Below are 22,996 nucleotides of genomic sequence, written 5' to 3' on the forward strand. Positions count from 1 at the left end.
ACTGCCAGCCCCGCTTCTGCCGACTCCCCCGCCATGCTGGCCCAGGCTCTGCCGCCCTCCCTGCCCCGCCCTGCTGGCTCAGGCTCAGCCGCCCGCCCCCCGCACTGCTGGCCCCGCCTCTGCCAGGCTTTCCTACCTCTGCCGGGGCCGGCCGGGCTCCAGCTTGGCTTGGGGCTGCCGCGGGCTCTCACTTCCGTGTTGGCAGCTTTTAGAATTTTGTTAATGTATTAGCCGCCCCGGAATATTGGCCGCACTTCCGGGTTTCCACCAAAATTTTGGTCAAATTGGTGCGGCTTGTATTCGTGAAATTACTGTATATTCTAATAGCTCTTATAAAAATACATCGGTGCACAGAAGAATTATTCTCTAAAATCTGTCATCGGTGAGCACAAGTGGAATAAAATGATGAGGATAAAATTGCTTCTCCATGGAACAAAATTATTTTTTTGGTAACTTCCCTCTTGCAGGTCTCAGAGGAAGACAGAGGCATGTAGTCCTGAAGCACAGGTGTAACACATCACAAAACCTTAGCTGCTCATCTAGTGAAGTTTCTAAAACATCTTACTAACAGTCTGCAAAGCTCAGTCTGAGTGCAAGACAATCCTAAAAATAATGTCCTCATGAGAGAAGAACTCAGAATATTCCTTGTCTTCTTCTTCCTCCCCTTAAAGCAGTAAGAGAGGAGTGGTAAAGCAGGAGGCTACTGACCTAGCAGCAACGTAGAGGGTCCTGTTCATGACCATGACAAGCTGGATGTCCAGTCGGTGCCTCTGTGTGGTGTTCCGCCCTGGTTTGTGACCCACAAACACCGGATACTGTCTTGTATCTGTAGGAAGGAAACAAATCAGCAGGGTCAAAAGAGAACAACAAACTGAAATGGTACTAACATGAAGCACCACGGGGCCCAGCTGCAGCCAAAACCCATGTTTTCTGTTCTGCCCTGGAAATACACACTGGGACTGGAAGGCGTGAGCACAGAGAGCTGGAGAGTTCTTCAAGGTTACAGTCTCTGCAGCTGCAACGGAGAAAGTCATCACCTTTGCAGAAGACAAAAACTGATTTTTTTTAAAGCTTAAAGCTGCTCTGGAGCTCTTGGCACACAGGTACATGGCGGCACCTTCTCACAGTTTTTCTTTCACTGTTTGCAGAGCTTAAATGCTTGCTCCTGGCTGCCAAAGCATGTCTGTGAGGACCAAGCTGTTCCACAGTGGCCTATCAATCACCACAATGACTGGATGGGTGGTAAAAGGCTTGGCTCTCAGTGGTTCCAACTGCCAGTTCCCTGGGTTTTGTGCAGGATTCCACTGCTGTCATAGAGCAGCTGCAGGGATTTCTGAGAAATGGTGGGAAATCACCACCTGAACTTCATGAAGTGAAAGTCACGGCGCGTTATTTTGGCAACCGGTCTGATACTGCAGTCCTTCTGGCAACTGGACAGCAATACTGATCGGAATTGCTGTACTGAGATTATGCTGTCAACAAGTTAGCTTCCTCTCCAGCTCTACAGTCAGTAACAGCATTTATTTTCTATTCCCATTATTTTTTTGGGGTGAGAACTCAGCACACACAGGGTGCTCCTCAGATGGGTGTACACCCAGTAACAGCAGTGAACACTTCTGATCAAGGGCCATTTCACATTCATGCGTATCATATAATCATGACATCTAGGTACACAAACAAGGAGCTAATTAAGTAAATAAAATGACAGAAGACAGGAGGAGGATAGTCCTCTGTTGAGTGCTATCACTGCAGACCTGCTGCAAGTGAATGTTATGCAGAGCTGACTGGCATCTAGCTATGCCTTTTCTCCGTTAATATGCTTTGCCAGAAAACTGCAGCTTTTCAGGGGAGTCTCTTTCTTAAAAAAATTCATCTATTGTTTTAGTATTTTCAGCTATTGTCTTCTAAAAGCATTGTACTTGTCAAGCTTGGTCAAATTATTGGTTTACCACATGGCTTCAGCAAAGCCCTTCAAAGTGTCATGAGCCAGAGAGTCTGGTGATAAAACTGGATAGAAAAAAGGACTTCTCTCCAAACCAGGTGCTGAGAACTCTTGTAAAATAAATTAAGAGACCAGGCAGGATTTACATTCAGAAGCTTAATCCTTCTGACCATGTCCTACATGCAAATGCCAAGTTTTATTGTCAGGCTGTTTTCTGTTCAGTAATGTTTCCTCTGTAACACATTCATCTAGAACAAACTAGGGGCATTCATGTCCACTTCAGCGTGCCATGCTGCAGAGGAAATATTATCCCTTGTTCTATTTCTCCAAAAGGATCAAGCCTGACAAATTTTTACAAGAATGATTAGCACTGCCCTTCTGGAGGGTGAAAACATTGGTGCTGAAGATCCAGTGGCCACACTAGCCACGTTTCACCTGGCTGGGCTTGCATCAGAGCAGTTCTTCCCTGTTGTTGTATCCAGAAGTCTATTAGCATTTGCAACACATCAGGTGTGCCCTGGAGTCCTGTCTTTCAGACTGGTGTTTGACAGGACAGACAAGTTTATGGGCACCAAGGCCATTCCAAAGCACAATGAACACAGACAATTTTACAACCAAATTCCTGAACAAGAAAAGAATTGAAGACAAGCCTGCTCTTGGCTGACTCGCTACACATTCTGTGCTCTCTGGCACACTTTTGGAAGCCCAGATGCTAAAGACTTCCTTATAAATATCTGAAACTTTGGGACGTTGAAGAATTTTCTTTGCCATTATCACAATTGAGCTGAGACAAATGTGAAAGAATCAGTTAAGTCAAGGGTCATGTCCACAGTAAAATGCTCAGAAAGCTTGCCATCTGTTTAGCCAGCAGATCTCAATATGCTGCTGTTGTTACACTATATTTTGGAGAGTTTGCCAATCTCTACTGGTAAGAAAGGAGAGATCTTCTGTCATAAAACATTCTTTGTCTTGATTTGGTTTTTAGCTACAATTTCATCTTAGAGGAAAATTGCCTAATGCTCAAGCAGAATCCATCTGAGCTAAAGGAAGTAAGTTCAATTATTTGTACTAGACTAATAATTAATAAGACTATGTGAAAAAGTCATGGTCTTATATTAGTACCTGAGAATGTAAATTGGCTGACATGGGAGAAATCAAGATAAAACAACTAAAAAATCCGCTGCAACTGCATTTAAGTAGTGTTGATTGTAAGTCCCCCGATTAGCACTAAATGAAGTCCTCTGGCCCCTTATACTTACAGTTGCCATGCGAAATACTGATAGGCTCAGAGTCTTCTGGGAAACCAGCCCCAGCAAAGTGTAGCAGTGTGAAATATAGCAGCAAGGCTTCTGACCTCATAGTAGTTCAGCTGTGAGGCTTCACTTCTTCACTTCACCCTGTGGAAGACAAACAAGCGTTTAAGCACCTTCTGCTGGATCAGAGCTTTAAAGAGTCCGTGGAAAGTAGAAGGAGCTTTTCTCCTCAGGCCTCTCATTGTACCTGAGGAGGAGTGCTGTGTTTCTAAGCAGAATCTGCTCTACAAAGCCAGGTATTCTTCAGCCCATGCCCCAGCAAGGCCACATCTCGGCTGAGGATAGACTTAAGGACCTGTGTGTTAGAAAAATTTGTCTGCCTCTGATGCTTACATGCAACAAAGATACTTCATCTCCTGCACTGATCGACAGCTGACAAGAGTTTTCCAAGAAATATTTTATATTTCTCTTCTTTGGTTTACATAACTAGATGATGACACAATGACACACACCATAAATAAAAAAAAAAACCCAACATCCCACACTACATTATTCTGGTTAAAAAGAGAGTAAGAGTTATACTACAGGACTGATTCATACCCTACAGAGCTGTGAATCAAGTGAAGAAACACTGAGAGAGCTTGATGGAGCATTCAGAACATGTCATTGGGCTTTACCATAAAAATATGTATCCATAAATTTAGGTGTCATAAAACCAATATTCCAACTTGTGATAAAATAAGGAAGAAAAGAACTGTCTAAATCCAGCATTTTTTTTCCTCATGTTCCACTGATGCATTCATTCATTCATTCATTCATTCATTCATTCATTCATTCATTCATTCAGATTTCATGTACAAAAATATCCCTAAATCTTTAAGATAAAAGGAACCATTGGGCCCTTTGGATACAGTGAAAGAACCAGCACATAATACAGTAAATTCTTCATAATTCCCAGGCAAATTTCACAGAGACATTGATCTGTAGGGGAAATCAGCGCAAAAGTGGGGTTTTCTTTTCATCCCTTCCAAAGTTTCAAACCTTTGATGCTGCCTGCCAAGGATTCCTTTTGAACAAAGCTATTTTACACTGGTCTGTCAATCATTCAAGATTTATAGGCAGAAAGTCAAACTTCATAACCTACATAGTCTTTGAAACTTAATTTGGCAAACAAAGTGCTAACTTGCCCTTCTGCAGCACTATTTAATATTAGATACCTGTGTCTCCTTTTCCTGATGCCAAAAAAAGCATTAGCAAGTCTTAAATGTTGGATTCCTCATTTTTTAACCAATAGAAAAATGTCACAATAATTAATTTGCCTCATCAAATATTTGCTTTCAGATAAAATTTCAGTTGCTATAAATGGTTTGGAGCAGGAATCTGTTGCAGGGTGATAGAGTCCATGAGGACTACTGATGTATTACACTCTCAGTATTAGTCTATTATTATTTCAACACACAAATTGGAATTTTGGCTAATTCTCCATTTCTATTAACAAAATAATGAGACACCAAGTTAGACCAAGAATAGGAAAAAAATAAAAAATAATGTAAGGCAGTGACTGACATCTTAACTGAACTGAGTTTCAGATAGATGGCGAAGGATAAAAATAGCAAGAACAAACGCAAGACAATGCAGACACTGTCTGTCTATTATAACTTATAGGAGAATGCATATTAAAAGATAATATATACAAGCCCCAACAGAAGTATTTCAATCCAGGACTGGTTAAGCCAATAGCTCTGTATGAATACTGACACAGCTACATCTGCCTGCAGACACTTTCTATATCCATTTCCTCCATTTGTCTTTTTAGTCACCTCTTATATTTTCTCTTGACTGTTAGCTCTCTGGGCTAGAACCATTTTCTTGCTATTTGTTGTCATTAGGGGCTCTTTGGAATGCCCAAAGAAGAAATAAGCAGCAGAAGTAAATAGCATGCTTGGAAAAACAGCTTCCCTCTAAAGGTTTTACTTAAAAACAAAATATACCCATTAAAGGGGCTAATTCCTTTTCCTCTATGCCATTTTTCAAAACATCACTTTGCTGGTTTAAAATTTTTGTCCTTGTACACTGCAAAAAAGACAAAACAAAATGCCTTACTACACAAATTGATTGAAATTATTTTCTCCTTGGAATTGCTACAATCCAATGTACAAATCTTTTCTGAAATGCACACGAAGAACTGCAGTTTAACAGGAAGAACTAAGGAAGCAATCAAATTCTTCCTCTTAAACTGTATTAATCTACAATATCAGTCTACAAGCTAACAATCCAAACCACTTGGCTCACAGTGAGACTCCAGAGCATGAGAATAGCTGTTCTCTGTTACTCCCAAAATCCACTATCTAACAATGTGTTTGCTGTGAGGAAAGCATCACAGTACTGCAGACACAGCTCTGCCCCTCCCCTGCAGAGCCTGAAAAACTTCTCCCAGGGGTGATTCTGCACCATCAGTCTCTTCTTCTCATTCAGACATGTGTACAGCTCTGTGTAAATCGGTGTGGGAGACAGCTTCCAGGAAAATGAACAATGCCCAGCACACACACTCTGTGATTTCATGTGTACATGCTATTGGGACAGATCAGCTTTCTTTTACCTGGGAAAAAACCAAAATGACAATAGAACTGACATAGATTGATAAGTTTAAAAGCATATAAAATGCTCTCTGCTTCTTAAGGGGGTTCTTTGGGGAAGAAAAGAGGGAGAAGAGAGGAAAAAAGCATAATTCTCTGTTGCTCTGATGCTAACAGAGTCATTCAAATTCACAAATCTGTAAAATATGTGCTTTGACATGTCAATAATTCAACTGGACTATACGTGGATCAGTGCCTGTGCCAATAAATTAACACTAAGAAGGACTAAATTGCATCCAAAGGCATCTTTTTTCAGAGGTAATTATTCAAGCATATTGTCACTTTTGCATTTTTTACAATGGCAGAAAAAGCCATCCAGTTTCACTGGAATTTCAGAAAAGTGCTGATTTTAGAAGGTCACACTTATTTTTAGTACAATTTTCACTGGGTTGAGCCCCTGGGATTGATGTAAATGTTCTCACTTGCAACTGTGCTGAAAGTACTTTTAATGAAAAGTGCTTGTGAACACAGTGTCTGATGAAGACGGGTAGTTAAGACAGTGATGCCAAGTGAGTACAGGCATTGTCTCAAAATAAAACTTTTGCAAACATCAAGGAAGAGCTCTCCATCTTTCATGCAGAGATCTGAACTGCAATTCAACCTGGCCTGCACTAAGCCATGCTGGTTTGAGAGAGAACTGGGTCTGGGAATTCCAATTCTCCTGGTTCAAAACATATTACTTTTGTTGATGGAAGCTACTGGTGACAAGAAGAGTGAGTCTTAATGGTCTTGTCAAGCATGCTATTAAAATATAGCCCTGCAAATATTTAAGAGCATATTTTATAATCTATGTCTCATCCAGTGCTTTGTAGCCTTCGAATTGGCAGAGTAGTAGATTTCTTCCAAGCTTCTAAAAAACTCACAAATAATCTGCTTTTAAAATTCCTAAACCAAGGAATATATTAATTTTTTGGAACTTACATTCTTCTTTCCAAAGCTGATGTTTCAAATACCTGTGTAAAACATCCTGTCCTGGCCATCTATGTGTTCCCTCCTATCTGTCGTATTATAATCAAGCCTAAAAAACCCACATGATCTCTCAATGTATATGGAAATCAAACTCTTGCTTTCTGAGGGGAATCAGTTTCACTGTTTGCTCACTTCAGCCCAAAGATGAATCACTTCTAAGTAGGATGTTTGGATACTAGTGCAATGTAATTGCTATTACTATTATTTTTGCTTGGTCAAAGTATACATATATACATACATATACATATACATATACATATACATATACATATACATATACATATACATATACATATACATATACATATACGTATACAACCATCCACATATACATGCTTGACAAAGGATCATTTACATTTGTAAAATTCATGCTGTTGGCATGAAGGAGTTTCTGAAGCCATGAAAGTAATGATCATTTCAAAACAAGGAAAGAAGTCTAATTTTATCCTCCACAATGGCTATCCATGGATATTCAAGCCAACAAGAAGCTACCATGATGAGCTTTGCTTTTTGCTCTCTGATATTTTTAGCATTTACAACAGTCTGGGTAGAAATGCTTACAGAATGCATGCTTGGCTAAGGAAAGAATTACGTGGCTCCTGCCACAATATCCAAGTAGGCAGATTATTTTATCTACAGCTTGTTTGTTCCAGAAAGGTTACACAAATCCAATGAAAAACCTAAACGGAAAAGTGAACTTCCTGGTAAACTCCATAAAAGTAGGAGGGCAGATTTGATCCTGAGAGCAACTTCAACAGCAACAACAATGACTGCAAAGGCACATCTCTAACAAAAGGGATGCACTTCCATGCTAGAAAATTTCCCATCTTGTTGCTGCAACCTCACTGTACAGTCAACTAATCCCAGCGTAACTCAAGAAAACTCAAAGTATGCAATCATGTCAGAATTTTCCCATGGCACAGTAAGACTACTCTGAAATGAATAGATCTTTTTATATTCATTTACTACAAAACTTCTTTCTACCACGATGGGTCATGTTCATATACAACAGCTGCACTTCGATCCACAAATTATTAAGCTTAATGTGAGAATCACCAGACAAAATTCCGTGGTCTGTGTTATGCACAAAGCAAGGCCAGAAAACCTACTGGCCCTAAAAAAGTGTGACTGTCTTCAACAAACTCTTTCATTTCTACAAATACGTAGAAATAATTTATTCTTCAAAAAGACAGTCCAGCAAGAAGGGACAGCATTTAACCAAAGACTGAGGAAACCAAAAAGTGAGATGAATTTGAACTACTGTATAAGGAAAAAACTCAAAACAGGAAAAACAACAGTTTACATGAACTGGTACTGGAAATACTCAGCAAATAGCCCTAGAATCCATTAAAAGGCAGAGAAGAAAATTATTTGAGTTTCATAACAGAGGTAAAAGCTTGGAGATTCTTCTGTGTGCTTTAAAGGCACACAGGTGATTTAGGAGCCCAAGTCCTACTCCACTGTCCCATCAAAACAGACTCACAGAGTGAGCTCTGCCCTTACATAAAAAGCATGTACTGATCTACACAGCACATGCCTTGCCATGCTGAAGGCAGAGCACAGAAACCAGTTGGCCAACCTGCCTGCTGCTCCCTGCTTTGGTACAGGTTTGCCATGAGGTGTTGGCAAGCATCCTTCAACTCCTTTGGCTAAATTTAAATTTGGCTAATTTTCCTCTGGAAATTTGAGTGGAAAACACCGTCACTGCTATTTACCCTTTTAAATGCATAGTTCCTAGAAAGTGAGACAAAAGTTCCATGCAAGTCAGAGGAAGGAGTTAGGAATAATGCAACAACAAAAACAAAAGAGAGGAATACAACCTGAAGGCTGCAGCTCCCAGAGAATGTGGAAAGTTAGGCTGGCACCAGCAGAGACGTTCAGAAGAGCATCTTTTGTCTATGCCTGCCTGTGTGGTGTGTTAGCTGCTGCTCAGCCACCTCTCATGGCAGCTCCAGGCAGCAGAAGGATTTGTGCAAAACGCCTGGTCTGAGTGGTGCCAAGGGGATCAGACAGATGTGAGCGAACAGAAGCTCAGCGGGCACTTGGAAAGCTCAAGAGGGATGAGACACAAGTGGCTATCAGCAAGACGCAGCATGGAGTGCCAGACACTGCAACTGAATTGGCAATGGCAGGGCAGTGCCTGGGACGGACAGCTTTTTCACCCATGTTGTCCTTTCTCTACCAATTGCTGCTCAGTCACCTGAATGGTGGTGCAGGTGGCTACAGACACTCAATGCCAGCTCCATGCCCATCATCACTACCAACTTCCAACATCTTTTCGTGGCTGATGGTGCAGCCATCATTCATCTTTCGTCTCCTGTTCTGCTCCTGTTGTCTCTACAGCTGGCCATACATTTCATGTGGCCAAAAAAGCCACTCTTGCACTCCAGGTAGCTGGCCCTTATGCCAGAGAGACTGGTGCATGAACACATTGGGGTAATCACCTGTACTCCTTCAGATCACACGGTAACAAGGGGTTGCTCCTGAACACTGGTGAAGGGAGAGAGGCAGTGCCCAAGGGAAGACCACACCTATCTGGCAATGCTAAATTACGTGTATGAAGCACCACCCTCTCCCATTCGCACATATCAAAAAGTTCTCCCTGGCTGTAAGAGGACTGCATGGGTGCCCTCTGCTATGCACGCTTTACTCGCATTTTAATTGGATTCAGCACTGCTTACTCACTGCCCAGCTGCTGTGGGCTCTGTGCCAGGCACGACGATCGGGCCCAAGGGAAAGACACCACTAAGAGAGATTTTGCCTCATATAGTAAGCAACAGTACCTACCTTCATTAAAAAGAGTAATACAAACTTCATTACTAGTTTAATTGAACACAGACACATGGACTGTGCAGATTTCCTCACAAAGACTTGCAAAAATTCATCTAAAATAAAATTTCTGCCCAAATATAAAGTGTTTTCATGCAAGTTTCAGGGGTAATTGCTTATTTTGTTTAGGTTTAGGCAAACCTGAGTCCATACCAACTTTTCTCTCCCCTCATTGCACCTTCACAAGGCCATACCTCGCACAATAATGTTGCCCATGATGTGCGGCATCACTGCCTCCTGCCTCAGTAAGCAATAAACCAAAAAGATCTGGACAACCCCCAGGCAGCAGTGATGAGCCTCAGCCTGTCCAAAGAATGGGAGTAGCAGGTGTCAAGTCAGTAGGCAAAACTCAGCATGCCTAATGCTGGCAACCTGTCCTGTCAAGATCCACATTGCTGCTCCCTCCAGAGCGGCGCAGAAAAAAAACACAAAGAACAAATGGAGGCCTAAGTGGAAGAACCCCTCTCCTGGCCTGAGTGAGACATCTCCGAAGACTGCAGTGTTAATAGGATGCTGCTGTTCAGAGGGGAAACAGTCAGCAAGAAGATGAACATCTCCCAGATGGAATTAGCAGCGTCTCAGGCCTATCGATTTTGGTTGTAACCTTTACTGTAAACAGTCCACAGGGGCCTCATCAGCCACCTGTTCAGTGATATTTGCATTGAAATATAGAGCCAACGCAAACGAGAAAATGGCCACAGTTCCTTGCTAAAGCATCTGCTCCAGCAAGATGCATCTATCTGTGCATCACCAGCAGCAGCACAGGTACAGGTTTAAAGGAAGGGGCAATGCAGTGGCACTAGCTCTCTCACACGGCTCTGAAATAACAAATGCTCCGCTTGTCATGATGTTGATGGTGGTGGTAGTGATATTATATCATGCAATATTTCACTTTCTAATAATTGCTCAGTTTTATACTGAAATCAGGCTTGCCAAAACTGGGAGGAAAGCCATCTGTGCCTGGAGGATGACTGCCAGAAACATTTGCAATTTTATTTTGGGATTATAAACCTGCAGAATGGAACAAAGGCAGTGCCTAAATAACTTCTTTCACTCAACACCCCCAATCATATAGAGCAATAGACCTAACTCTGGAACAGCTTGGTCAGTCATTACAAAGATGTCTTTCTTATTTTTAAGAGTCTCACTCATTTAAGAGATAAATATAGCTCTATTGATTATTTGTGGGACTTCAGCAAAACTCTGTCAAAATTCTGAATTGATTTGAGAGCTAAATGCAGCAATCACTGCCTTTTGAAAGGAGAGAACACCATCTCTAATATGTACTTTACTGTTAAATCTCGGCATGCTTAATAGAAAACAGATACACTCTCAGCAACACCATTACTCTCTCCAATGCTCATTTTGCCTGGGAAACATCAGTGCCAGTCAACTGACCTATTCTCTCATCTGAGAGACGAGAGTAAAAATTACGTAGCTGCAGGTGACCCAAAGATGTAACGGGAGAAAAATGTGTCCTTCCTTTGTTTTCTTCTCCTTTTGGACAACAAAGGTAAAACACTAAGTCTGGTTTGTTTACACAACAACATTTACAAATGTCACTGATTAAAAGTTAGACACAGCCCACAGACATTGTCTCAGCTGACACATGAACATTGCAAGGGCATGTAGAGATAGGGCAAGGGGAAATGCCTCAGAGTGGGAGGATGCTGAGGCACTGGAATAAGTTCCCCAAAGAAATTGTGGAGTTTCCACTGCTGGGAGTGCTCGGTGTCAGGTTGGATGGTCCTCTGAGCAACCTGCTCTAACAGAAGGTGTCCTTGCAAGGGTGTTGAAAGTAGACAATCTTTAAGGCCCCTTCCAACCTGAACAATTTCATGATTCTGTGATTTTAATATCACCACATTTAAAGCTCAGTGTAATCACAAATAACTCTCCTTTGCTGTTTGTTAAAGCAAGAAACATTCAAGCACCTAAATATGAGCCCCAGCTATAGTTACCAGGACACTTATCCCATTCACTTGAAATTGGAGTGTTAATGTTTTAATGTGATGAAACAGTAGAGAAATGCAAATTGTCACATTTAAGTCAGCTGCTAATCATAGCACACTGCTTTAGCTGTTGTGCAATTTGGCCAGTTCTGCCCCCAAATACATTTATGCAAAAATAGACTCATTAACCTGCCTTGATTTACCTGGAGAGAAATAGCAAATTTTGTCAGGCTATTTTTTCAAATAGCAACCAATCAACTTTGTCACGAAATGGTTTGACACCGCATTAAACTACATGAATGAATGAAATCTACTCTAACACTTCAAATGCTCAAGAACATTACCATTTACATAATAATTACTCCAGCAGTGGACAACACACTACCTGAAAGTGACAGTCACCACTGCAGAGTGGATCAGTTGTTCCACACTGCAACAGTTTAGTCATGGCAGGAAAACTCAGGCCAAACCTCAGCATCATATTCTGGGCAGGGATGCTCACCACAAGGACACAGTGTAGTCAAGCAATCTGAGTTATGATGAGTTATGATGGGCATAAAAAAGGGAAAGGCTTTTTCTTCTGGAAACCTGACAAAGCCTTCAAGAAAAATTATGTTTGTCCTTGGCAGATTAAAAAAAAAAATGCAGATAAGAAAAGAGTTCTCTATATGTATTTATAATTTTAGCCCCTAATTTATTTATCAGTTAGTTATGTCAAGTTTATTCATGTCAAGTTATGAATTAGTTATGTCAAGTTTCTTTTTCTTACAGAGGAGTATTAAAGAAAAGCATGAAATAGTCTACTAAAAAAATGTAGAATGTCCAAAAATGAAGGATATCCACAAAAAAAAAGAATGTAATCCCTAAGGGAAAATATTAAAATAGCTGTGGCTAGACACAGGTAGAAGGAAAAACCAGAAGACTCTGAATACTAAGAAAACAAAAATTAGCTGAGAACATTGCCTCTCAGCACCACCTCTGAAATGTCTCTCCCCCAGACAACTATCCACTCTGGTGTGCTCATACAGTGACAAATATTCACCAAATTTAAAAGGCTCAGATCACAGGAAAGGTTTTCCTGTTAAAACTTTAGAGCAATTTCATAGATCTTTATCTTTCATGATTACTTCTCATTGCCAATGTGCTTTGCTGGTATTTTTGGAAGCTTTAAAGGAACAGAATAAATCTGACTCTGCGACAGAAAATCTGTGGTTTGCTTTTCCTTTGAGATGAGCGTGATGCTTACAACAATCTAGCACCTGCAACTTGCTAGTAATTGCTAGTTGAAAGTGGCAGACTGAGCTTTGTTATGAGTAGATTAATGACAAATAAATTCTCAAATTTTAAATCACACAAATCCAACCAGCTTTATGGACAAGATCATACTAGAAAGTACCCTATCCTCAAGAATGCCCTTTGAGTAAAGAGGTCACCTCAATATGCCAACATGACATTTTCCACTCTCCTCTTCATTCATTCCTCTTCATTCTTCATTCAATTCAGAGGACAGAAGACAGAGAAAAAAAAGTCAAATGATACCTAAGAAATATACTATTTCCAGGATAGTGCTTAGCCAAACGGTACTGCATGTTAGCCTGGACATAAGGTTAAATACTGTAATTCAGTGTATTTTAAGGAAAAATGCTATATGCAGAAACAATCAATAAAAACCTCCAAATATAAAAATCACAATTCCTGTAACTAATAGACTAGTTCAAGATTCTTTTAATTACTGAGGGTCTATTATTGAGAGGAAACATCAAATATCTGATGTGCCTGCATGGTAAAACTCACAATTGAGGTCGTGTGGGTCAGTAAAGGTAAGAAAAGATATGATAGTTGGAATGAGTCTCTGCACCACAGAAATACACTACTGACACACATTCACCCACATACTAAAGAACACAAGCAGCCTTACACATTTGTTCACACCTGCTTCTTAGCACAGCATGAGGGAATTAGAGCAGCATAGAAAAGGAAGTCAAAGCAGCATTGACAAATGCCTGTAGTACAAGCTACAAAAGCAGTAGCTCTGTTTTTATTTGCTTTGCTTCTTTGCAAAAGCTATGGAGAAAAAGATTCAGTGTAGCAGGAGAGAACAAGCCCACAGAGTATGACTGCCTGAATGGGGCATGATGGATGAGCTTCCTTGCAGATAGGAAAAGCCTCTAACCCCTTCTCCGGCTCACTGCTGGAGCGAGTCAAAGTCATTCTCTTCTTCTGCGGGAAATAACCTCTGCCTTTTCGAAACCACGTGCAGGGTTTGCAAAGGACAGCCCAGACTGTCTCCCAGATGAGACCACAGCCTGTTTCCAGGTCCCACACTAGGACGGGCTCAGCTATGCAGCCCAAAGCCCCGGATCCAGACAAAGATGTTTCTATATTGCTTGTGTTTCCTATGGCTATTTTAGGAATGATTGCATGCATTCAGGTTCCAACAACGAATAATGAGAGATACAGGAAGAGAAGTCATGGCACCAGCACTCAGTTAATGACTGAAACTGAAACTGAAACACTTCTAATACTCCAGATAATAATTTTATGGAGATGAAAAAGCCTACTTTGTGTGTAACAGACAGATTTCAAGCATCATCCCAGCAATGAAATAATATCTATCAGCATCAGGATGGGAAGACCCTTGCTCTGGGGTTCACTGAGGAAAGTTTGACTCTAACCAAAATACCAAGGCTTTCTCAGACAACCAAGGACCTGTTCCCAAACCTCCTCCTCCTCCCCCACACCCTGCAACTTAAGTCTGTAATGGTGGGTGACACAGGAAAAGCAATGATTCATTAACTGACTGCATCTAAGTGAATTCAGCAAAACTGCTTCATGACAGTTAAGGGTTTTTAACACGTCTGCCAGGTGCTTTTTTAACCCAAAGGAATCCTTCCTAGCTTGCCCAACAAAACTGAAATTCCTGTGCAGGAACAAGGAAGATGACTGCATATAACAGCATAGCTGACGAACCACTGCTATTATGTCTTACTCTGCAGTTCTGCTGCTTATGTGATTTATATAAAATGCTGCAGAGAGAGTTTCCTGTAACTGTAGGTTGGCCTCCATTGGACATTGAACTGATCAGCTGCCAGGAGCTGATCTACAGCCAAACCACAAATTCCTGCCAGCATTTAGAAGGAAAAAAATGTGCAAAAGATTTCAGCCCAGAGAACCGAGTTACTTTTCAATGAGACTTAAGGCTGTATGCACGGACTGTGCTGAACTCTCTAGAAAAGACTGAGGAGATCCAGTTAGGCATTGAGGTGTGGTGTTCTCAGCTGGACTCCAATCTGTCCTCCCCTCCATGGCCACCAGCCTGACCCAGCCTTACAGAGCAGTGACTCTCAGCTCGCAGCACAGTCACACAGAGTCACACAGAGTCACAACTAAAGGGCAGCTGCTTGTTTTTGTTTACGGCCGTGAAAACGCTGACACTGACATCTGCTAGATTGTGGAGCACTGATTCCTGCTGGACTTCCGAAAGACCTATGGTTGTTCTGCAGCTTGTACCATCTGCATCAGCTCACACATGAGGTTGCTGAACCTATTTATAAGCCTTCCAGTTACAGAGAATTGTATATATTTGACACTTTCACATAAAAGTATGCATACTTGGATAAAGACTCAGTTAAATTCTGCTAACTTTACATAGGTGACTTCACATCTAATGTTAGGAAATTGAAATAACCACATCCAAATTCCCTGTGGAATTTGAGGTTATACCATATCTTTTACAAGAAGAAATTCTTCTTTTGGTTTACATTCTTACTCTCTCAGAGAAAGCAAAGCAGATAGTCTTGCTCATGTTCTACCATATTTCTTTTTGTTAAAATTTTCCTGTGAGCAATCCAAAACAGAACTATTTTTCTGTAGTAAACATCACTACACCAGCTTGAAGTACAAGAGAGTCTTTCCAGAGCACCCATATATTCAACATATGCTTATGAAAAAGTCAATTTTGCAGTGTCTATGACCCTATATATTCATAACTTCTGGTACCCTGAAAAACATCACCAATAATGCCAAAAAACTGTACCACGATGGCTCGGCTCGATAATAACAGATTCTTGGAAAGCCTTCCCTCAACAACTTGCTGCAACAAAGAGATCTGAAGAATACATTTTCAGGCACTTCCCCTCTTCTGACAGAAAAATGTGTCTTTGAAAGAAAGCACTTAACCTACAAAATCTTTTCTGGAAGCTCTGAAGGATCCTGTTACCTGACACCTCGGGGTTGTTAGCACCAGCTTTTCCTAGGCATCAGCCATAGAGGTACCTTGATGAGACAGACCAGAGCTTCTAAGTGCTTTGACAAAACTTTCAGAAAGGAGAAAGACCTTTACTTAGTTCACTTACCAGGAAACTATACTTCCTGCATGTGAAAAAGTCCAGCCACAGAAAAAACAGCACTCTGCCAAAGAAAAATTTATTTTAAAAACCCCCAACACATGAATATTAAGAGTGTTCTCACATGTTTAAAGGGCAGAGGAAAAAAGGTGTGAATTTATCAACAATTTACCTCATTATAAACCAATGCCTACCATTACATCATTCCCCCTTGTTGAGCTAGAAAGCAATTTTTTGGTCATAAATTACCATGCCTGTTTTCCCCTGGGATCCTTACTGTCCCAGGCAGGAAGAAACAAACTGCACAGATCTGCATGGAGGAGCACATAGACAGGAGGGGCAACAAAAGCCTATGACTAGCAAGATGAAGTTGCAAACTGGCAATGCTCCAAAATAAAGTGCTTTTACAAAGAATGGTACTGGTTTGTGAGGCTGAAAACTCGGATGCCTCCACAACAAAAGACTGAAGAATGCTTGTATGCTTCCTTTCTGAATCCCAAGGAGCTCCCCACAATCCCTTCGCTTCTCAGCACTGACATGTAGGGTCTCTCTCGTAAAAAGATTTGGCTTTCCTCATGCAAAAACAGATTTGGCTTTCCTAATACCGGAACAGATTACTCCCCTTCTTCACACACACTCTTACGTTCCCCAAAAGCTGAGAACATTATTTCTGCTGCAGGCTCATGGGGACAGATTGTATCTTCCCTCCTTTTTTGGGTAGCTTAAAGTAGATTGCTTGTGCTTCCCATAAATAAAAAGTTAGCACTTGATGTTCAAAGAATGACTAAACTTGGAATATATCTTCTAATGTACATTTTAATTAAGCTGACTTGTGACTTAGTTTCTCTTAGTTGAATGTTGGTAAGCTCTGAAGACCAGTATTTACCAAAAAAACAGGATAGAGAGAGATGTGGTTGCTTTCTCACAGGTGCTGGACAATGAACAGGAGGGACAGCAAGCTCCTTCTTCTGGGAGTCCACCAGCCATATTCCTTCTTTTTGTCTCATGGAGACAGATAATTCCCAGGCTCTTTCTCAGTCAGCAGAGCTGGGCACCCTTCTTTCCCTCCTTGACCTGACAAAGACTGGAACAAAATGCATTGTTGTGTGTTCCCCAGGGGTAGGACACAGTCATCCAGAAGAATTTTGCCTGACTGGAAAGGAAAATGTGGGCAGAAATCTTTTTCAGTATAACTTATACTTCAATCTCTTCTCTTGCTCTGCAAGCACAGAAGTACACAAGGTCAGACATATTTGGACAAAAATGCCAAGCCATGCAACCCTTGTAGGGTCCTCCTGCCCAGTTCTCAAGTAGGATTAATTGGACTGTGTGAACCCACATGCACAAACTGGAAAAAAAGCTGTCATTTTCAATATGCTGCTTTCAAGGTATTTAGAATGCAAACACAGACAAAAGGTATGCTTTCTTTTACGACAAGTCTGAAATAAAGCAGCGCTAATTAGCAAAACCAGATATGGCATCTGAGGTAGCACAGTTTGTAATGCAAGGATAAGAAACCTCTCCTTAGGGCTTATTCAGCAGCAAGCAGACTTATATCCTTCCTTCTTAAAATTTTTTACTCTTTCACTCTGCAAATAGATCTAGCTATACAATAGATGGATGAATCGATGATTTCCTACAATAGCAATTTCATTATTGATTGCTACTTTGTCATGAACCCATCACATGTCATCTACAGCCAAACAATGACCTGCATCAGCTGAACAAAATTGTGCCCTACACAGACCTGTCAATCTTATAATTTCTATTGCTGATTGCCCCCCCCCGCCGTAAACTGTAGGACTGTAAATTACATTCTGTCTACTTTGTCGAAAAAATTAAGTTTCAGCTACAATATGGCAAAATACTGCTTGGGATTAAAACAGTGCTACCAATTGAAAGAGGAAAAGTAACACCATCAGCAGATATTGTACTGGAGCTCCTTTTGGTTATTCTTTCCTCAACTTGTGTTTTATTTCAAGAATGCTAGGTGCTGTGCAATTTTTATTAAAAAGGCCTTATCTTGAGAAGTTGTCCACATAGACAACACACACATGTGTGGATAAAGGAGATTTTTTTTTTAAAAATTTTGCAGATATCAAAAAAGCTATTCCCAACTTTAATTCTCCTGATTCAAATACATAAGTCTTCTTTGGCCCCATTTTTTCTCTAAGCAAAGATTTTAGTTACTAAACTGCAAAAATACTGACAGCATTTCTACAGCATAACAGGATCCACAACTGACTTCCAACACCCAAACTTCTCACATCAACATTCTGGGCTCAAATGAATGCATTCAACCGCTGACCTCCAGCCCAGTACCAAGTCCTTAAAAACTGAATCATGTACACATGCACACAGATGGGATGCATTCCACAAGATAGAGGAGCTATTGCTTGCATTTTCAGCAGGGACACAGCTTTGGAGCACAGTTTTGCACTTCAAGGAGCACAAACACAGTGATTCATCTCACTGAAAATATTCAACTCAAAATCATACTTTTTTTTTTTTTTTTTTAGTTTTTCCATCATTACCAACTGGTCTGTCAGAGTGCAAGTTTTTCCAGTTACACTTTAAAAAGTCACACAAATAACAAAAGAGTTTTACTGAATCTTTTTCCTAATCAGCAGATTTTAGAAACACTGATGTTTGGAAAACCTTGTGCAGGATCTGGGAACAGACTACAGAATTAACCCCTCAGTTCTGCTCCAATACCAAGAAAAATGATGCCCCACATATTTCTGCTGTCTTATGAAAGATTTCCATCATTCTGTCCAATCAATCAAGTTAAATTATGCTTGAATTTTAGACTCAAATATCTGGGCTTAAACAGCATAATCATCTGTTTAAGCCCAGATCTAATCATCACAACAAATTCACATTTAAAAACAAACCTCTGGTCACAACCTCTTGGACAAACTGAAGGTTTAATGTGAAGTTAACAGATTTCACAACTAAAAGAATACAGTTTCACTTGACAGTAATTAACTTTAAATTCCAGTGTAATGAGAAGGAAGATAGTAAACATTACAAGAAAGAAAGAAAGAAAGAAAGAAAGAAAGAAAGAAAGAAAGAACAAAGAGGAAATAAGTACTGAAGGAAGAGAGTGTCACGAGCACCAGGGACAAAACAGAAGAACAAGAATAGCCATCTCAGCACATTGCAGCTTTCTGCTAAAGCCACAGCTTTTATTTATGTTGTGCCAGATCTGGAACAATATAAATGGCAGTGGCAAGTCCCTTGGGACTGCAATACTGTGTGAAGCTTCACGCAAAACACTTCACGGATCTCTCTTGGGGACCAGAGGAGGCAAAAGGTCTTTTTTTAGCTAACTACTCTAATCCTCCCATCGTCTCCTCCCAAACCAAGTCTTACCTTACTCCTTCTTCAACAACAGCAGCAGTTAACAGCCTAACTATGCACTGCTTCAAGGATCTTGCACTTGGTAAAGCTCTGGAAGTTTCCTTTCTAAGCAGGAGTTACTAAAATTAAACTTGATAAAGCTTACTAGTCTGTATTTTTGGTATCTAAAGGCAATGAAGGCTCCTGAGAGACTAGCAGGTATCTCTGAAAAAAAGGAATAAACACCACCACACCTCAGTCTTGCACTGCTTATCACTTACTCCTCCCCCTCCCCTTATTTTGCTGACAGCAAGATGGACAATACATGAAAATTTGATTCTCGGTAAGCCGAGTAATGCAAATTAGCTTAATGAAATAGATGACTTTGTGTATGTCCCTTTGATACTGATTAAGCTCAAGTATCCACTCAGCTAATGACTAAAGCAATACCATGAGAGCTCTTGTGGAGGTGTCATAGCTATACTTCTTCTTTCTCAGCAGCTCTTTACTCAGCATTTATTTCGACCTCAGATCCCCCTATCCACACCAGCCTCTAAAGTGCAGGCAGAGGCAGTTAACAGCTTAAGACATGAGTGACATACCATAAAAATCTGCAGTTACTTGAAACAGCTTGGGCCACAACATAAAAAGGAGATATGCCTTTGTGGCTCCAGTTTTCAAGGCAGATTACCAGTGTGCTGCAAGGGGCTGCTTTGACTCTGTAATTATAGCCATCTTAATAATGATCTGTTCAATGGCTGTCTACTGCTGGTGCCCAGACAGTTTAATCACTACGCATTCAGCTGTAGAGAACTAGCTATCCTTCCTGTCATTTGAAACACGGGACATGTTGTGTGAAGGCGGTGTAAATGAGCTCCCCCTGAACTAGCTGGCTAATATATTTCCACCATTTAAAGCCTAAATTGTAAAATAGACCAGTAAAAGGGATAATGCATTGCTTCTCACTACAAAAAGATGCTTCACCTCTGCTGCACTAGATGAACAGTCACTCCTACCAAGCCCATACATATATTATTCATTGAGCGCCAGCTGTGTGCTTGGCACTGTACAGACACAGAGAGATGTGCTTCTTACTCCTGGGAAGCTTTTACAGTCTAAAATAGTGGAGTTTGGCATTCATTCTGCCTGCAGAAATCCCATTGACTTCACTATGGGGAGCAGTTGCAGAAGCAGGTATTACAGCATTTGTAAGAGCCAGTGTAGCATCAGCTGATAGGTACAGTGAGAGATAACATTCAAGCTGTGTTCCTACAGGAGCTGTGTTTTAGGCCTGAGGAAACTGAAGACTGTGAAGACTGACACAGGGGGCTTGGAATGTACTCGAACATATTATATAAATGCAAAAAGATGATGCAGTGTCCCAAAACCCCTTTGTGCTGATGCTGGCTGCATCTCCCCACATCCCACTGCTATGTGGTTGCTGTCTTATTATTTGCTCATATTATAATGCCTTCAAGGCAATCCTGATCCAGTAACATCCAGTGGTGGAAGAAACAATACCCTATATCCTCCAATGCCAGGGATTTGTAAAGACTCCTAGCCAAACACTAGGAGCAGGCCCAGTGTGAGTGAGAATGAGGCATGAATCACCACCGCAACATCCAAAACATATTTTAGACTTGACATGAAATCCCACTCTCAGATTTGTACAAAGATTCCCCACACTGAAGAAGAGAGGTGGCTGAAAGTACAGCTCTATTTACACGTGGTGGATGGAAGAACCTGGAAAAGAAATGGGGAAGACCAAGAGCAAAGTGGGGGAAAAATGGAAGTAGATCTGAATACAGATGAGAAGAGCACGAAGACTGAGAAAATTGGGAGTTGGAATTTCAGACAGGTGAAGCAGGCTAAGGAGGAAGAGCTGTTATAGTATCTGGGCATGGAGGGCAATAAATGATTGGCAGGTGGGAGAGAGCAAAAAATACAAAGATGAGAAGGATCTTTCAAAATTAATATAGCTGTGAAAAGACTGTGAGGCAAAAGGACCTCATGCATGTGTGTGCAAAGGGATCTCTAGAAAAGAAGGAATGCAGTTATGGGCAAAGGGAGAAAAAAGGGAGAAGATTCAGAGGATTCCAAAGCAAATAGAAATAAGAGAAAAGGACAACAGCTGGATAGAAGGAAAAAAAGAAGTAAGAAAACACACTGTTAAGGCCATTGCTGTGTATCACACTCCTTTTCACTTGCAGTCCGTGCTTGGAAATTTGGTCTTTCAGATGTGTGATATTTTTGTTTCTTTATTAACACAACTTTTAAACTCACAGAAGTATTAAGAGAGAGAAAAGGACAGAAGGAGGTCTCCTCTGTATCAACTCATGCCATGTAGCACAGGAGGCAATGATATTGCCTGCCCAGCAGTTGGCTCACAGGAAGGCAGCAGGTATGAATACCATAGCTACATGAAAACACAGGTTTCATGGTTTGTGCTCTCTGTCTCACTACAGGAAAAAAGACAACACTTCTGTCAGCATCTTGCTGATCACAAGCCATCTAAGTACATTAAAATACATTAAAAACTTTCTTAAATGAACTCTTGAGTCCAGTTTATCTGACATTCAGAGTCAGCAGTCACTGTATTTGTCTCAGAGATGCAATTTAATTGCAAAGGAAAGGAAAAGTAGTATTTAGATCATAGGTGAGAAGATGTGATCCACCAAACACAATATCACTCTTGTGAGGTCTATACTGAAAAACCTGGAGACTTACTGAGCCAAGAGAATTTTGCCTACGCATGAGAACTGTCCTTATGCTTCAGAGATGAAGGGTTTGGTGTCTGGGCCCAGTTCCCTGTGCATATCCATGTGTGTCTTGATTTATATAGTAATCCTGTCTGTTGCCTGTAGCACTGGCACTTGTTATAAAAACACAGGAAAACATCCCCCTGCAGAGCACTATTGTATACCTCAGTCAGCAGCTCCCTTGCAGTGGACTGACAAATGGCCCACAATGAGGAAGAAAAGAATTCTCAAGGCGCAATAAGCCTCAAGGCCCAATAAAAGAGGAGCAAGACGAGAAGGACAGGCAGAGTGAAGGGAATGCACAAGAGATAAGAGAGAGACTGGGTATATACAGAAAGTCCAACACAGTATGTACCTAACCTGCCTCATGAGAATAGGGCAGATAAATCTAACTGGAATAGAGCTCTATTTTCATACAGCTGCAAAGAACTGTGCTTCCCATGAAGCTATTATAAAACCCTCATCTTCAGGGTTGATTTAAAAATTGTAACTCAGCTGTTGCAATTTGTGTCGGATTTGAATTTGGCAATCCCAGACATTAAATCAATTCCAACTGAGAAGGGGACTTACAATGCTCCATTTTACAGCCCTAAATTGTACTTTCAAGGGTTTAAAATATTTTCTACACCACTACAGAGGGAAAAAATATTAGGTTAATTTTAAAAATGAGAGTTCAGTTTAGCTGTCTATTGAAAGTGTCTGTAGAAAGAATTAAAAGATCCAGTCAGTAATACAGAAAATTCAAAACTCTTGTTCTCAAAAAACAAATAACTCCTTTGACCCCTCCAAAAACCCAAACCAACCAATAAAACACAGATATTTAATCAAGAACATTTAAGTCCTTTGATAGTGGTATGTCACTTAACAGCCAGCCATACTGTTATCAAACTTATTGCTTGCTTGCATTCAGCCATTCATTAATTTCCATGCATTTTTTAAAAATTGTGTCATATTCTAATGGGGCTGCA

General features: G+C 40.7%; 1 protein-coding gene across 7 annotated transcripts in view; it reads right to left on the minus strand.

Moving 5' to 3' along the window:
- The window catches only part of SEMA6A (semaphorin 6A), a 118,968-nt gene that overhangs the window by 64,653 nt on the left and 31,319 nt on the right, over nucleotides 1–22,996 (minus strand). For 6 of the 7 annotated variants that reach the window (XM_033084756.1, XM_033084755.1, XM_033084750.1 and 3 more), the window contains exons 2-3: nucleotides 3,202–3,339; nucleotides 709–826 (exon numbers count right to left, since the gene is read on the minus strand). In XM_033084756.1, the coding sequence (XP_032940647.1) occupies nucleotides 709–826; nucleotides 3,202–3,301 (218 nt within the window). In that variant the 5' untranslated portion in view covers nucleotides 3,302–3,339. Of the gene's footprint in view, nucleotides 1–708; nucleotides 827–3,201; nucleotides 3,340–3,442; nucleotides 3,467–22,996 lie in introns of those variants that run through there. The other variant, XM_033084754.1, reaches the window with a different exon arrangement.

The sequence above is a fragment of the Catharus ustulatus genome, chromosome Z (genome assembly GCF_009819885.2).
Source record: "Catharus ustulatus isolate bCatUst1 chromosome Z, bCatUst1.pri.v2, whole genome shotgun sequence".
Taxonomy (NCBI): Eukaryota; Metazoa; Chordata; class Aves; order Passeriformes; family Turdidae; genus Catharus; species Catharus ustulatus.